Genomic DNA, 17,058 nt, shown 5'->3' with positions numbered 1-17,058 from the left:
ATGTTAAATGTGCAACCAGAGGGGAAAGAACTCTGGACCACATACAGAGATGCACACAAAGCTCTCTCTCACCCTCCATTTGGCAAATCTGATCATAATTCTATCCTCCTGATTCCTGCTTACAAGCAAAAACTAAAGCAGGAAGCACCAGTGACTTAGTCAATAAAAAGTGGTCAGATGAAGCAGATGCTAAGCTACAGGACTGTTTTGCTAGCACAGACTGGAATATTGAGGAGTACACCACATCTGTCATTGGCTTCATCAATAAGTGCATCGATGACGTTGTCCCCACAGTGACCGTACGTACATACCCCAACCAGAAGCCATGGATTACAGGCAACATCCGCACTGAGCTAAAGGTTAGAGATGACGCTTTCAAGGAGCTGGACTCTAACCCGAAGCTTAATAGAAATCCTGCTAAGACCTCCGACGAACCATCAAACAGGCAAAGCATTAATACAGGACTAAGATCGAATCATACTACACCGGCTCTGACGCTAGTGGGATGTGGCAGGGCAATTAAACCATTACAGACTGCAAAGGGAAGCACAGCCAAGTGCTGCCCAGTGACACGAGCCTACCAGATGAGCTAAACTACTTCTACGCTCGATTCGAGGCAAATAACACGGAAACATGCATGAGAGCACCAGCTGTACCGGAAGACTGTGTGATTGCACTCTCCACAGCCGATGTGAGTAAGACCTTTAAACAGTTCAACATTCACCAGTGCCAGATGGATTACTATGACGTGTGCTGCGAGCATGCGCTGACCAACTGCCAAGTGTCTTCACGGACATTTTTAACCTCTCCCTGTCCGAGTCTGTAATATCAACATGTTTTAAGCAGACCACCATAGTGCCTGTGCCCAAGAACACTAAGGTAACCTGCATAAATGACTACCGGCCCGTAGCACTCACGTCTGTAGCCAAGAAGTGCTTTGAAAGGCTGGTCATGGCTCAGATCAACACCATCATCCCAGAAACCCTAGACCCACTCCAATTTTCATACCGCCCCGACAGAACCACAGATGATGCAATCTCTATTGCCCTCCACACTGCCCTTTCCAACCTGGATAAAAGTCGAACACCTATGTGAGAATGCTATTCATTGACTACAGCTCAGTGTTCAACACCATAGTACCCTCACAGCTCATCACTAATCTAAGGACCCTGGGACTAAACACCTCCCTCTGCAACTGGATCCTGGACTTCCTGACAGGCCGCCCCCAGGTGGTAAGGGTAGGTAACACACCTCTGGTTGAAACAGCTCTCATTCTCGCCTCCTTCACAGTAGAAGCCTCAAACAAGGTTCTAAAGACTGTTTACATCTAGTGGAAGCCTTGGAAAGTGCAATCGGACCAAATTTACACTGTATCTTGGATAGGCAAAGAGTTGAAAAACTACAAACCTCAGATTTCCCACTTCCTGGTTGGATTTTTTCTCAGGTTTTTGCCTGCCATATGAGTTATGTTATACTCACAGACATCATTCAAAAAGTTTTAGAAACTTCAGAGTGTCTTCCATCCAATTATACTAATAATATGCATATCTTAGCTTCTGGGTCTGAGTAGCAGGCAGTTTACTCTGGGCACCTTATTCATCCAAGCTACTCAATACTGCCCCCCAGCCATTTTATTTATTTATTTACCCTTTATTTAAACATATGGTCTGATTTTGTCTAGGCTACTTTGAAGCAAGGTAAGACATGCCTCATAATATGTATTAAAACTTTCAGGGTTTCAAACAATTAAGTATAGGTTTTCAAAATGCATACTGCCTCCAGCGAATTGCAAAGTGGTGTGTGACGTGCTGATGTAGCCTGCCTGATGTAGCCTGCCTGATGTAGCCTGCCTGATGAAGACAGTTTGAGATGCTGTAGCAGCAGCTGTCACACTGTCTGACAGATTTTCCACTCAAGGTTCTGTATCTGTATTCTGCACGTGTGTGAAAAACAAGGTCACTGTCAAAGGTGTTCAATCCACATACTGACGTACGTAACAAACATACTGTACAAACGCGCCGTTTTAATTCCACAAAATTATGCAAATTAACCTATAGAACGATAAGCATGATCAGTTAAATATATTTCCATCGATTGGTGTTTCCATCAATGAATTGACTAATAAGCATTATTTCGCTATGTGATGTTTTCTTCTTCTCCAGGCCAGCGGCAATTTTATTAATCGTCTTTTTAAAATTATCGGCCAAAAGACGGCTATTACCGGCTAACAGAAACCCTGATGCACATGCATGTGTGTGGAATTCCCTGTCAGCCAGTGGTATGCCAGCGCACCAGGCCTCTCATTCCTAACAATCCACTGTCCAGCGGTGTGACATTGTATGACACACAACCTTGAGAGGCACGGCTGGACAGTGTATGACACACACACAACCCTCTCTCTCTTGCTCTCTCTCTCTCTCACTTCTCCTCCTGTCCCCCTGTGTAGGTGATGAAGACATACCACATGTACAACACAGACAGTATCAACTCTGAGAACAAACTGAAGGATGCAGAGAAACAGGAGGAGAAGCAGATGGGGCGCTCTGGTCGCCAGGACGACAGACAGACTCCCAGGTCACCTGACACACTGGCCAGCATCAAGACGGAGGAGAAACATGTCCGACGCTCCTCAGTCAAGAAGATAGAGAAGATGAAGGAGAAGGTAAAGTGTGTGTGTGTGTGTGTGTGTGTGTGTGTGTGTGTGTGTGTGTGTGTGTGTGTGTGTGTGTGTGTGTGTGTGTGTGTGTGTGTGTGTGTGTGTGTGTGTGTGTGTGTGTGTGTGTGTGTGTGTGTGTGTGTGTGTGTGTGTGTGTGTGTGTGTGTACAGGGACAAGAATATGAGAGCAGCCCTGTCTGAGAACTGAGACCTTGAGACCTCTACTGACAGGTTGGCTAATGATGCAGGTCACACAGCACAATCCATTATAGTGTGTGTGCATATATAGTTGAAGTCGGATGTTTACATACACCTTAACCTAATACATTTAAACTCAGTTATTCACAATTCCTGACATTTAATCCGAGTAAAAATTCCCAGTTTTAAGTCAGTTAGGATCACCACTTTATTTTAAGAATGTGAAATGTCAGAATAATTGTAGAGAGATTGATTTATTTCAGTTTTTATTTCTTTCATCACATTCCCAGTGGGTCAGAAATTTACATACACTCAATTAATATTTGGTAGCATTATCTTGAAATAGTTTAATTTGGGTCAAACGTTTCAGGTAGCCTTCCACAAGCTTCCCACAATAAGTTGGGTGAATTTCGGCCCATTCCTCCTGACAGAGCTGGTGTAACTGAGTCAGGGTTGTAAGGCCTCCTTGCTCGCACACGCTTTTTCAGTTCTGCAAAAAAAAAATCTATATGATTGAGGTCAGGGCTTTGTGATGGCCACTCCAATACCTTGACTTTGTTGTCCTTAAGCCATTTTTCCACAACTTTGGAAATATGCTTGGGGTCGTTGTCCATTTGGAAGACCTATTTGCGACCAAGCTCTAACTTCCTGACTGACGTCTTGAGATGTTGCTTCAATATATCCTCATAATTTTTCTCCCTCATGATGCCATCTATTTTATGAAGTGCACCAGTCCCTACTGCAGCAAAGCGCCCCCACAACATGATGCTGCCACCCCCATGCTCCACGGTTGGGATGGTGTTCTTCAGCTTGCAAGCATCCCCCTTTTTCCTCCAAACATAACGATGGTCATTATGGCCAAACAGTTTCATCAGACCAGAGGACATTTCTCCAAAAATCACAATCTTTGTCCCCTTTTGCAGTTGCAATCCGTAGTCTGGATTTTCTATGGTGGTTTTGGAGCAGTGGCTTTTTCCTTGCTGAGCAGCCTTTCAGGTTATGTCGATATAGGACTCATTTTACTGTGGATATAGATACTTTTGTACCCGTTTCCTCCAGCATCTTCACAAGGTCCTTTGTTGTTGTTCTGGGATTGATTTGCACTTTTCGCACCAAAGTATGTTCATCTCATCTCTTCCTTCCTGAGCAGTATGACGGCTGCGTGGTCCCATGGTGTTTATACTTGCGTACTATTGTTTGTACAGATTAACGTGGTACCTTCAGGGGTTTGGAAATTGCTCCCAAGGATGAACCCGACCTGTGGAGGTCTACAATTATTTTTCTGAGGTCTTGGCTGATTTCTTTTGATTTTCCCATGATATCAAGCAAAGAGGCACTGAGTTTGAAGGTAGGCCTTGAAATACATCCACAGGTACACCTCCAATTGACTCAAGTGATGTCAATTAGCCTATCAGAAGCTTCTAAAGCCATGACATCTTGTTCTGGAATTTTCCAAGCTGTTTAAAGACACAGTGTATGTAAACTTCTGACCCACTGGAATTGTGATACAGTGAATTATAAGTGAAATAATCTGTCTGTAAACAATTGTTGGAAAAATTACTTGTGTCATGCACAAATGAGATGTCCTAACCGACTTGCCAAAACTATAGTTTGTTAACAAGACATTTGTGGAGTGGTTGAAAAACAAGTTTTAATGACTAACATAAGTGTATGTTAACTGTACCTGCATGTGTGTGTTGTTCATGAATGATGTATGAGTCTGTAACTGGCTTAAAGCTCTAGCCATGTTCTACTACAGTGGGGGCTCTGTCAGAGAGACAAGACCCTACCACTGGCCTTACTATTATCTACCAGTATAGACTTTGTTCTCTCTCAATCCTGTTATCTCTCTTTCTCACTCTCACTCCCTCTCTCTTCCTCTCTCTCTATCTACTCTCTATCTCGTCTGTTTCTCCCTCTCTCTCCTCTCACTCTCACTCCCCCTCTCTCTCTTCCTCTCTCTCTTTCTCCCTCTCTCATCTCACTCCCTCTCTCTTCCTCTCTATCTCCTCTCTATATCCTCTCTTTTTACCTCTCTCGTTCTCTCTCTCTCTCTCTCTCTCTCTCTCTCTCTCTCTCTCTCTCTCTCTCTCCCCCTCTCTTTTGCTCTCTTTCACCCCCCCCCTCTCTGTGTCCCTCTCAGAGGCAGGCTAAGTACACAGAGAACAAGCTTAAAGCAATCAAGGCAAGGAATGAATACCTGCTGGCTCTGGAGGCTACGAACAGCTGTGTCTTCAAATACTACATCCACGACTTGTCTGATATCATCGACGTGAGTACACATATACACACAACCTGTTGGGCATGGTAAAAATAGATACATACTCCAGCAGTCTTTCTGGGGGCCAGAGAACAACTGATTATGTAGTCCAGCATCCATCTCAGCCCACCACCTCTCCCTGCAGCACGTAGACCCGGTCAGCCTTAACTCAACTTAACAAGACCTACTGCAAGCAGAGCAGGGCTCTCTCCTCATCCCCATCATCCCTACTCCCCTCATCCCTTCTTTCACAGTGACAGGACTCTCCCTCTCTACACCCTCACCCTTCTCTTCCTCCCTCTATCTTCCTCCCTCTCTCCCCTGATCCTTAACAAGGACCACTGACAGGACTCTCCCTCTCTACACCCTCCTCCCTCATCCTTCTCTTCTTCCCTCTATCTTCCTCCCTCTCTCCCCTGACCCTTAACAAGGACTACTGACAGGACTCTCCCTCTCTACACCCTCCTCCCTCATCCTTCTCTTCCTCCCTCTCTCTCTTGACCCTTAACAAGGACCACTGACAGGACTCTCCTTCGTCTTCTGTTTCCTCCTCCTCTCCCCTCTGGTCTCATTACTGTAGTCTGCCCTTTACTATAGACTAAGAGACTGCGGGTTAGCCTTTGGCTATATGAACAGGAATGATGATGATTGATGAAGTACATCTAATGCTCCTTCACTCATTCTGTCTGAAGGATTAGCATGTAGCATACCTTCTCTCATTCTGTCTGAAGGGTTAGCATGTAGCATACCTTCACACATTCTGTCTGATGGGTTTGCGCGTAGCATACCTCTCATTCTGTCTGAAGGGTTAGCATGTAGCATACCTTCTCTCATTCTGTCTGAAGGGTTAGCATGTAGCATACCTTCTCTCATTCTGTCTGAAGGGTTAGCATGTAGAATCCCTTCACTCTCATGAATGATGGTGTAGCATGTACTGTAGCATGTACTGTAGTATGTACTGTAGTATGTACTAGAGGTTGACCGATTATGCTTTTTCAACGCCGATACCGATTATTGGAGGGCCAAAAAAAAGCCGATACCGATTAATCAGACAATTTTTTAAATTTTATTTGTAATAATGACAATTACAACAATACTGAATGAACACTTATTTTAACTTAATATAATACATCAATAAAATCAATTTAGCCTCAAGTAAATAGTGAAACATGTTCAATTTGGTTTAAATAATGCAAAAACAAAGTGTTGGAGAAGAAAGTAAAAGTGCAATATGTGCTATGTAAGAAAGCTAACGTTTAAGTTCCTTGCTCAGAACATGAGTCTTCAATATTCTCAGATAAGAAGTTTTAGGTTGTAGTTATTGTAGGAATTATAGGACTATTTCCCTCTATACCATTTGTATTTCATTAACCTTTGACTATTGGATGTTCTTATAGACACTTTAGTATTGCCAGTGTAACAGTATAGCTTCCGTACCACTCCTCGCCCCTTCCTGGGCTCGAACCAGGAACACAATGACAACAGCCACCCTCGAAGCAGCGTTACCAATGCAGAGCAAGGGGAACAACCACTCCAAGGCTCCGAGCGAGTGATGTTTGAAATGCTATTAGCGTGCGCTAACTAGCTAGCCATTTCACTTCGGTTACACCAGCCTCATCTCGGGAGTTCATAGGCTTGAAGTCATAAACAGCGTAATGCTTGAAGCACAATGAAGAGCAGCTGGCAAAACGCAAAGAAAGTGCTGTTTGAATGAATGTTTACGCACCTGCTTCTGCCTACCACCGCTCAGTCAGATACTTAGATACTTGTATGCTTGTATGCTCAGTCAGATTATATGCAACGCAGGACACGCTAGATAATATCTAGTAATATCATCAACCATGTGTAGTTAACTAGTGATTCTTATTGATTGATTGTTTTTTATAAGATAAGTTTAATGCTAGTGTAAACGATGTGAAATGGCTAGCTAGTTAGCGGTGGTGCGCGCAAATAGCGTTTTGATCGGTGACTTCACTTGCTCTGAGACCTTGAAGTAGTGGTTCCCCTTGCTCTGCAAGGCTTTTGTGGAGCGATGGGTAACGATGCTTCGTGGGTGACTGTTGTCTGTGTGCAGAGGGTCCCTGGTCCGAGCCCGGGTAGGGGCAAGGGGACGGACTAATGTTACAGTATACTGTTATATTGATGCTGTTGACCATGATTACTGCTTGCAAGATTGGATCCCCCGAGCTGACAAGGTGAAAATCTATTTTGGTGTCCAAAAATACCGATTTCCAATTGTTATGAAAACTTGAAATCGGCCCTAATTAATCTGCCATTCCGATTAATCGGTCGACCTCTAGTATGTACTGTAGTATGTACTTTAGCATATACTGTAGCATTTACTGTAGTATGTTTGAATGGACGTCTATGGGAATATCTCATTGCCTAAGACGTATTGCGTTGATTTGAACCATGCCTTTGTATGCATCTCTTTGAATGAATCAACCCTCTCTCTCTCCCCTCTTCCCCCTTCCCTCCCTCTGTCAGTGCTGTGACCTGGGCTACCATGCCAGTCTCCACCGTGCATTGCGGACCTACCTGTCAGCGGAGATGAACGTGGAGGCGTCTAAACACAGCGGCCTGGAGGGCCTGGAGGGGGCAGCAGAGAGCCTGGAGCCCAATGGGGACAAGCAGAGACTGATGGAAACCTACAACAACGTCTTCTGTCCCCCCATGCGCTTCGACTTCCAGTCACACATGGGAGACACGGTAGGGGGGGGGGGTTAGTAAGTGTGTGTGTGTGTCTGTGAGCTTAAACCAATTGTGTGTCGATCTATCTCTTACTCTCTCCCTCTCTCTATGTGTCTCTGATATGGTCAAACATTGGGCAGGAGATTAGGAAGTGCAGCTCAGGTTCCTACTCATTTTGTGGGCAGTGAGCACATAGCCTGTCTTCTCTTGAGAGCCATATCTGCCTACGGCGGCCTTTCTCAATAGCAAGGCTATGCTCACTGAGTCTGTACATATAGTCAAAGCTTTGCTTAAATTTGGGTTAGTCACAGTGGTCAGGTATTCTGCCACTGTGTACTCTCTGTTTAGGGCCAAATAGCATTCTAGTTTGCTCTGATTTTTTGTTAATTCTTTCCAATGTGTCAAGTAATTATCTTTTTGTTTTCTCATGATTTGGTTGGGTCTAATTGTGTTGCTGTCCTGGGGCTCTGTAGGGTGTGTTTGTGTTTGTGAACAAAGCCCCAGGACCAGCTTGCTTAGGGGACTCTTCTCCAGGTTCATCTCTCTGTAGGTGATGGCTTTGTTATGGAAGGTTTGGGAGTCGCTTCCTTTTAGGTGGTTGTAGAATTTAACGTCTCTTTTCTGGATTTTGATAATTAGCTGGTCTCGGCCTAATTCTGCTCTGCATGCATTATTTGGTGTTCTACGTTGTACACTGAGGATATTTTTGCAGAATTCTGCATGCAGAGTCTGAATTTGGTGTTTGTCCCATTTTGTGAATTCTTGGTTGGTGAGCGGACCCAGACCTCACAACCATAAAGGGCAATGGGTTCTATAACTGATTCAAGTATTTTTTGCCAGATCTTAATTGGTATGTTGAATTTTCAATTTCAATTCAAAAGGCTTTATTGGGAAATGGGAAACATATGTTAACATTTCCAAAGTAAGCGAAGTAGATAATAAACAGAAGTGAAATAAACAATAAAAATGACCAGTAAACATTACAATCACAGAAGCAAGTACAGGGAGTGAGTATTTTAATAAATAAACAAAACAATAACCACGAAACACAAACAATGCACTGACATGAAACAGAGTCAATAACATCTGAGGAAAGAACCAAAGAGAGATATAGAGAGATATAGGGAAGATCATCAAGGAGGTGATGGAGTCCAGGTGTGCGTAATGATGGTGTGCGTAATGATGGTGACAGGTGTGCGTAATGATGGTGACAGGTGTGCGTAATGATGGTGTGCGTAATGATGGTGACAGGTGTGCGTAATGATGGTGACAGGTGTGCGTAATGATGGTGACAGGTGTGCGTAATGATGGTGACAGGTGTACGTAATGATGGTGACAGGTGTGCTTAATGATGGTGACAGGTGTGCTTAATGATGGTGACAGGTGTGCTTAATGATGGTGACAGGTGTGCGTAATGATGTGATGGTGACAGGTGTGCGTAATGATGGTGACAGGTGTGCTTAATGATGGTGACAGGTGTGCTTAATGATGGTGACAGGTGTGCGTAATGATGTGATGGTGACAGGTGTGCGTAATGATGGTGACAGGTGTGTGGGATAATCAGCAGCCTGATGACCTAGAGGGCAGAGAGGGAGTATACGTGACAGTTCCAAAAGAATAAAGACATTTCAAATGTGTTGTAACCATGTAAACAAAATGTGTTGTAACCATGTAACCAAAATGTGTTGTAACCATGTAACCAAAATGTGTTTGACCTCTCTCCATCCATCTCTCTCTCTCTCTCTAGATGGGGTTAGTATGTGCCCAGCAGCCGTTAGAAGGGGAGTTACTCCAGAGGTGTCAGCAGCTGCAGTCCCGTCTCTCCACCCTCAAGATTGAGAATGAGGAGGTGAGACCTGCACTCCTCTCACCTCCTAAATCCATCATTTAACCCCCTCACCCCCCATCTCTCACCTCATCACTCCAACATTTAACCCCCTCACCCCCATCTCTCACCTCATCACTCCAACATTTAACCCCCTCACCCCCATCTCTCACCTCATCACTCCAACATTTAACCCCCTCACCCCCATCTCTCACCTCATCACTCCAACATTTAACCCCCTCACCCCCATCTCTCACCTCATCTTACCATAGCCTCTTCTGTTTACTCTGACAGTTGTTAGTCATCTATGTCTGCCCACTCACACATATTCCACCCACTGCTGTTGAGAGTTTGACACCATCAATCCTTCTCTCTCTCTCTCTCTCTCTCATTCTCTCGCTCTTTCTCTCTCGCTCTCTCTCTCTCACCCCCCTCTCCTCCCTCTCTCCACCCCTCCCTTTCTATTTCCCTCCTTCTTTCTCTCCCCCTCTCTCTCTCTCTCTCTCTCTCTCTCTCTCTCTCTCTCTCTCTCTCTCTCCTCTCTCAAACACCTCTCTCCTCCTCTCTCCCCCTCTCCCCCTCTCCACCCCTCCCTTTCTCTTTCCCTCCTTTCTCTCCCCCTCTCTCTCTTTTTCTACCCCCCCCCTCTCTCTCTCTCTCTCTCTCTCTCTCTCTCTAGGTGAAGAAGACTATGGAGGCCACTCTGTCGACCATCCAGGACATGGTGACCGTGGAGGACTATGAGGTCAGCGAGTGTTTCCACCACAGCAACTCCATGGAGTCGGTCAAGTCCACCATGAGCCAATCATTCCTCAGCAAACCCAGCCTGGCCAAGAGACGGGCCAATCAACAGGAAACGGAGCAGTTCTACTTCACTGTGAGGACCAATCACAGAGCAGAGATGTGTTGTGTTATTCAGGAATAGGAGGAGTCAGTGAGGTCTTGTTGTGGTGACACACACATCTGCTACGTAAGGCGGTGTCAGTGATGTCATGATGATACACACTCAATCATTGTGCACAGTAGCTAACTTCTCTCTTTCTCTGTCTCTCTCTGTCTCGCTCGCGCTTTCGCACTCTCTCTGTCTCGCTCTCTCTTTCTCTGTCTCTCTCTGTCTCGCTCACTCTTTCGCACTCTCTCTGTCTCGCTCGCTCTTTCGCACTCTCTCTGTCTCGCTCTCTCTTTCTCTGTCTCTCTCTGTCTCGCTCGCTCTTTCTCTGTCTCTCTCTGTCTCGTTCGCTCTTTCGCACTCTCTGTCTCGCTCTCTCTTTCTCTGTCTCTCTCTGTCTCGCTCTCTCTTTCTCTGTCTCTCTCTGTCTCGCTCTCTCTTTCTCTGTCTCTCTCTGTCTCGCTCGCTCTTTCTCTGTCTCTCTCTGTCTCGCTCGCTCTTTCGCACTCTCTCTGTCTCGCTCGCTCTTTCGCACTCTCTCTGTCTCGCTCTCTCTTTCTCTGTCTCTCTCTGTCTCGCTCGCTCTTTCGCACTCTCTCTGTCTCTGTCTCGCTCGCTCTTTCGCACTCTCTCTGTCTCGCTCGCTCTTTCGCGCTCTCTCTGTCCTGCGCCTCTTTCGCACTCTCTCGCTCTCTCTGTCTCTCTCTCTGTCTCTCTCTCTCTCTCTATGTATGTTGTAGAAACTGAAGGAGTTTCTGGAGGGCCGGAACTTGATCACCAAACTGGAGGCCAAACATGACTTGATCCAGAAGACCCTGGGAGAGAGTGAGTCACACACTCTAACTCACACACAGTCACATCCTTCTGGTCCTTCTGTAGCTCAGTTGGTAGAGCATGGCGCTTGTAACGCCAGGGTAGTGGGTTCGATTCCCGGGACCACCCATATGTAGAATGTATGCACACATGACTGTAAGTCGCTTTGGATAAAAGCGTCCGCTAAATGGCATATATTATATATTTATTATTATACATCCATACTGGATGTTTGTAACTGAGGATGTCACTGGGAGGTGTAGGCCGGAGCAAGCCCCAGAGACACAGGAAGGGCCACACTGGGGAGCAGGATGGGGCAGTGGGGGACAGGATGCGTGTGTTGCACTGCAGGCCCATCTGTGGATGTAACTGTAGGTTGGGGAGGGAGATCCTCTGGGATGTGTGTAGCTAGAGCTACACAGGACAATCACTCAGAAGTGTGTGCATGTAAGCACGTAAGTGTTTGTGTTAGCGTGTGTGTGTGATAGTGCGTGTGTGTTAATGTGTGTGTGTGTGTGTGTATTTCAGGGGAAGTCTGTCACAGTTCGTGTCCAGCTGTGGCCCTTTCCTTCTGTCGCCTGTTCTGCTATAACTAACTAACAGTCTCTCTCGCTCTCTCCTCTCTCTCTCTCTCTCTCTCTCTCTCTCTCTCTCTCTCTCTCTCTCTCTCTCTCTCTCTCTCTCTCTCTCTCTCTCTCTCACTCTCTCCTCCCCCTCTTCCTGTGTCTTCCCTGCTTTAGGTCAGAAGACTGATTGTTGCCTTGCCAGGTAGGTGTGGTAAAGAAACACACACACATACCAATGGGAGATTCAATAGTGAGCGCTAAGGTCGATTTGACTGCTGCAAGGGTGTGTTTATGGTTACATACCCATTCTAATATTGCAGTGTGTGTGTGTGTGTGTGCATGAGTTCACAGATTATTTCCAGAGTTGTGTATAAATAGTATCTCTCTCTGGAGGTGTAATGACAGAGCAATGTTTTGTCCTTTCTTTCGATATCTCTTTCTTTGTTTCTCTCTGCTGTCTCTCTCTCCCTCCCCTTCTCTCTCTCTTTCCCTCTCCTCCTCCTCTCCAGTGACAGGAGTAACTCTGCACTACGGAATCAGGTAATTTCTCTCTCCATTCAGAGTGTGGTTTTCTATGTGTACGTTTCTCTCTGTGTGTGTGTGTGGTTTTACCTTTTACCTGGAGAAGCCCCATGTCTTTCTTATGCTAGGTCTACAGACTACACTATCTGAAACAGTTGTGCAAACAAGACTTCTGGTCTATTATACCATATGGTGAGTGTAGCTAGCGCCCACTAGTGGGAGCCTTATGTTATGATCCTCTGTTGTCACACCCCCGTCCAGAGATCTAACAGCAAGCAGCTTCTGAACAGCGTACAACCGCACTGATACACACAGACATGTAACACACACACACACATGCACAACAACAAAAACAACACACACACACAAACACACACAGAGAACGTTTCCCAGATTCCTTGCCCTCATCAGATAGTAATCTGTGGAAAACCTAAACAAAGGGAAGAGGGAAGAAGTTGTCTCCTAGCAACAGCTTGCTTCTGTATTCCCGCGCTTCCCCCTACGACGTCTCTTCTTCCTTGATGTGTGTGTGGTTCAAGCAGGTCTGACTACTTTTGTATGTGCTGTGTGCCCGAATTGGATATGTGACTCTTGTGTCCGTGTGTAAATAATGTTCTCCCTGTCTGAACTCTGTCTCAACACTGGCTACTGTACCTACTGCTCTCTATCCCTCCTCCCCTCCTCCTCCTCCTCCTACCCGCTGTCCTACAGAGGGAAATGGTCAGGGAATTCTCTCCATCCCTCTCTCCCCTCCTCCTCCTCCTCCCCGCTGTCCTACAGAGGGAAATGGTCAGGGAATTCTCTCCATCCCTCTCTCCCCTCTTCCTCCTCCCCGCTGTCCTACAGAGGGAAATGGTCAGGGAATTCTCTCCATCCCTCTCTCCCCTCCTCCTCCTCCCCGCTGTCCTACAGAGGGAAATGGTCAGGGAATTCTCTCCATCCCTCTCTCCCCTCCTCCTCCTCCCCACTGTCCTACAGAGGGAAATGGTCAGGGAATTCTCTCCATCCCTCTCTCCCCTCCTCCTCCTCCTCCCCGCTGTCCTACAGAGGGAAATGGTCAGGGAATTCTCTCCATCCCTCTCTCCCCTCCTCCTCCTCCTCCCCGCTGTCCTACAGAGGGAAATGGTCAGGGAATTCTCTCCATCCCTCTCTCCCCTCCTCCTCCTCCCCGCAGTCCTACAGAGTGAAACGGTCAGGGAATTCTCTCCATCCCTCTCTCCCCTCCTCCTCCTCCCCGCAGTCCTACAGAGTGAAACGGTCAGGGAATTCTCTCCATCCCTCTCTCCCCTCCTCCTCCTCCTCCCCGCTGTCCTACAGAGGGAAATGGTCAGGGAATTCTCTCCATCCCTCTCTCCCCTCCTCCTCCTCCTCCCCGCTGTCCTACAGAGGGAAATGGTCAGGGAATTCTCTCCATCCCTCTCTCCCCTCTTCCTCCTCCCCGCTGTCCTACAGAGGGAAATGGTCAGGGAATTCTCTCCATCCCTCTCTCCCCTCCTCCTCCTCCCCGCTGTCCTACAGAGGGAAATGGTCAGGGAATTCTCTCCATCCCTCTCTCTCCTCCTCCTCCTCCTCCCCGCTGTCCTACAGAGGGAAATGGTCAGGGAATTCTCTCCATCCCTTTCTCCCCTCCTCCCCTCCTCCTCCCCGCTGTCCTACAGAGGGAAATGGTCAGGGAATTCTCTCCATCCCTCTCTCCCCTCCTCCCTGCTGTCCTACAGAGGGAAAAGGTCAGGGAATTCTCTCCATCCCTCTCTCCCCTCCTCCTCCCTGCTGTCCTACAGAGGAAAATGGTCAGGGAATTCTCTCCATCCCTCTCTCCCCTCCTCCTCCTCCCCGCTGTCCTACAGAGGGAAATGGTCAGGGAATTCTCTCCATCCCTCTCTCCCCTCCTCCTCCTCCCCGCTGTCCTACAGAGGGAAATTGTCAGGGAATTCTCTCCATCCCTCTCTCCCCTCCTCCTCCTCCCTGCTGTCCTACAGAGGGAAATGGTCAGGAATTCTCTCCATCCCTCTCTCCCTCCTCCTCCTCCTCCCCGCTGTCCTACAGAGGGAAATGGTCAGGGAATTCTCTCCATCCCTCTCACCCCTCCTCCTCCTCCTCCCCGCTGTCCTGCAGAGGGAAATGGTCAGGGAATTCTCTCCATCCCTCTCTCCCCTCCTCCTCCCCGCTGTCCTACAGAGTGAAACTGTCAGGGAATTCTCTCCATCCCTCTCTCCCCTCCTCCTCCCCGCTGTCCTACAGAGGGAAATGGTCAGGGAATTCTCTCCATCCCTCTCTCCCCTCCTCCTCCCTGCTGTCCTACAGAGGGAAAAGGTCAAGGAATTCTCTCCATCCCTCTCTCCCCTCCTCCTCCTCCTCCCCGCTGTCCTACAGAGGGAAATGGTCAGGGAATTCTCTCCATCCCTCTCTCCCCTCCTCCCTTCCTCCTCCCTGCTGTCCTACAGAGTGAAACGGTCAGGGAATTCTCTCCATCCCTCTCTCCCCTCCTCCTCCCCGCTGTCCTACAGAGGGAAATGGTCAGGGAATTCTCTCCATCCCTTTCTCCTCTCCTCCTCCTCCCCGCTGTCCTACAGAGGGAAATGGTAAGGGAATTCTCTCCATCCCTCTCTCCTCTCCTCCTCCCCGCTGTCCTACAGAGGGAAATGGTCAGGGAATTCTCTCCATCCCTTTCTCCCCTCCTCCCCTCCTCCTCCCTGCTGTCCTACAGAGGGAAATGGTCAGGGAATTCTCTCCATCCCTCTCTCCCCTCCTCCCTGCTGTCCTACAGAGGGAAAAGGTCAGGGAATTCTCTCTATCCCTCTCTCCCCTCCTCCTCCCCGCTGTCCTACAGAGGGAAATGGTCAGGGAATTCTCTCCATCCCTCTCTCCCCTCCTCTCCCCCTCCTCCCTGCTGTCCTACAGAGGGAAAAGGTCAGGGAATTCTCTCCATCCCTCTCTCCCCTCCTCCCCTCCTCCTCCCTGCTGTCCTACAGAGGGAAATGGTCAGGGAATTCTCTCCATCCCTCTCTCCCCTCCTCTCCTCCTCCTCCCCGCTGTCCTACAGAGGGAAATGGTAAGGGAATTCTCTCCATCCCTCTCTCCCCTCCTCTCCTCCTCCTCCCCGCTGTCCTACAGAGGGAAATGGTAAGGGAATTCTCTCCATCCCTCTCTCCTCTCCTCCTCCTCCCCGCTGTCCTACAGAGGGAAATGGTCAGGGAATTCTCTCCATCCCTTTCTCCCCTCCTCCCCTCCTCCTCCCTGCTGTCCTACAGAGGGAAATGGTCAGGGAATTCTCTCCATCCCTCTCTCCCCTCCTCCCTGCTGTCCTACAGAGGGAAAAGGTCAGGGAATTCTCTCCATCCCTCTCTCCCCTCCTCCTCCCTGCTGTCCTACAGAGGAAAATGGTCAGGGAATTCTCTCCATCCCTCTCTCCCCTCCTCCTCCTCCCCGCTGTCCTACAGAGGGAAATGGTCAGGGAATTCTCTCCATCCCTCTCTCCCCTCCTCCTCCTCCCCGCTGTCCTACAGAGGGAAATGGTCAGGGAATTCTCTCCATCCCTCTCTCCCCTCCTCCTCTCCTCCCCGCTGTCCTACAGAGGGAAATGGTCAGGAATTCTCTCCATCCCTCTCACCCCCTCCTCCTCCTCCTCCTCCCCGCTGTCCTGCAGAGGGAAATGGTCAGGGAATTCTCTCCATCCCTCTCTCCCCTCCTCCTCCCCGCTGTCCTACAGAGTGAAACGGTCAGGGAATTCTCTCCATCCCTCTCTCCCCCTCCTCCTCCCCGCTGTCCTACAGAGGGAAATGGTCAGGAATTCTCTCCATCCCTCTCTCCCCTCCTCCTCCCTGCTGTCCTACAGAGGGAAAAGGTCAGGGAATTCTCTCCATCCCTCTCTCCCCTCCTCCTCCTCCTCCCCGCTGTCCTACAGAGGGAAATGGTCAGGGAATTCTCTCCATCCCTCTCTCCCCTCCTCCCCTCCTCCTCCCTGCTGTCCTACAGAGGGAAATGGTCAGGGAATTCTCTCCATCCCTCTCTCCTCTCCTCCTCCTCCCTGCTGTCCTACAGAGGGAAATGGTCAGGGAATTCTCTCCATCCCTCTCTCCCCTCCTCCCCCCCTCCTCCCTGCTGTCCTACAGAGGGAAAAGGTCAGGGAATTCTCTCCATCCCTCTCACCCCTCCTCTCCTCCTCCTCCCCGCTGTCCTACAGAGGGAAATGGTAAGGGAATTCTCTCCATCCCTCTCTCCTCTCCTCCTCCTCCCCGCTGTCCTACAGAGGGAAATGGTCAGGGAATTCTCTCCATCCCTTTCTCCCCTCCTCCCCTCCTCCTCCCTGCTGTCCTACAGAGGGAAATGGTCAGGGAATTCTCTCCATCCCTCTCTCCCCTCCTCCCTGCTGTCCTACAGAGGGAAAAGGTCAGGGAATTCTCTCCATCCCTCTCTCCCCTCCTCCTCCCTGCTGTCCTACAGAGGAAAATGGTCAGGGAATTCTCTCCATCCCTCTCTCCCCTCCTCCTCCTCCCCGCTGTCCTACAGAGGGAAATGGTCAGGGAATTCTCTCCATCCCTCTCTCCCCTCCTCCTCCTCCCCGCTGTCCTACAGAGGGAAATGGTCAGGGAATTCTCTCCATCCCTCTCTCCCCTCCTCCTCCTCCCTGCTGTCCTA

General features: G+C 48.5%; 1 protein-coding gene across 5 annotated transcripts in view; it reads left to right on the top strand.

Moving 5' to 3' along the window:
* Positions 1–17,058, top strand: part of LOC124003234 (SLIT-ROBO Rho GTPase-activating protein 2B-like) — a 219,020-nt gene that overhangs the window by 170,387 nt on the left and 31,575 nt on the right. For all 5 annotated transcript variants that reach the window (XM_046311323.1, XM_046311324.1, XM_046311322.1 and 2 more), the window contains exons 5-12: positions 2,447–2,662; positions 4,998–5,126; positions 7,602–7,823; positions 9,553–9,654; positions 10,310–10,507; positions 11,260–11,344; positions 12,073–12,100; positions 12,408–12,438. In XM_046311323.1, coding sequence (XP_046167279.1) covers positions 2,447–2,662; positions 4,998–5,126; positions 7,602–7,823; positions 9,553–9,654; positions 10,310–10,507; positions 11,260–11,344; positions 12,073–12,100; positions 12,408–12,438 — 1,011 coding nt within the window. The remainder of the gene's footprint in view (positions 1–2,446; positions 2,663–4,997; positions 5,127–7,601; positions 7,824–9,552; positions 9,655–10,309; positions 10,508–11,259; positions 11,345–12,072; positions 12,101–12,407; positions 12,439–17,058) is intronic.

Source organism: Oncorhynchus gorbuscha, linkage group LG18, assembly GCF_021184085.1.
Source record: "Oncorhynchus gorbuscha isolate QuinsamMale2020 ecotype Even-year linkage group LG18, OgorEven_v1.0, whole genome shotgun sequence".
Taxonomy (NCBI): Eukaryota; Metazoa; Chordata; class Actinopteri; order Salmoniformes; family Salmonidae; genus Oncorhynchus; species Oncorhynchus gorbuscha.
This window is presented reverse-complemented; position numbering and strand designations above follow the sequence as displayed.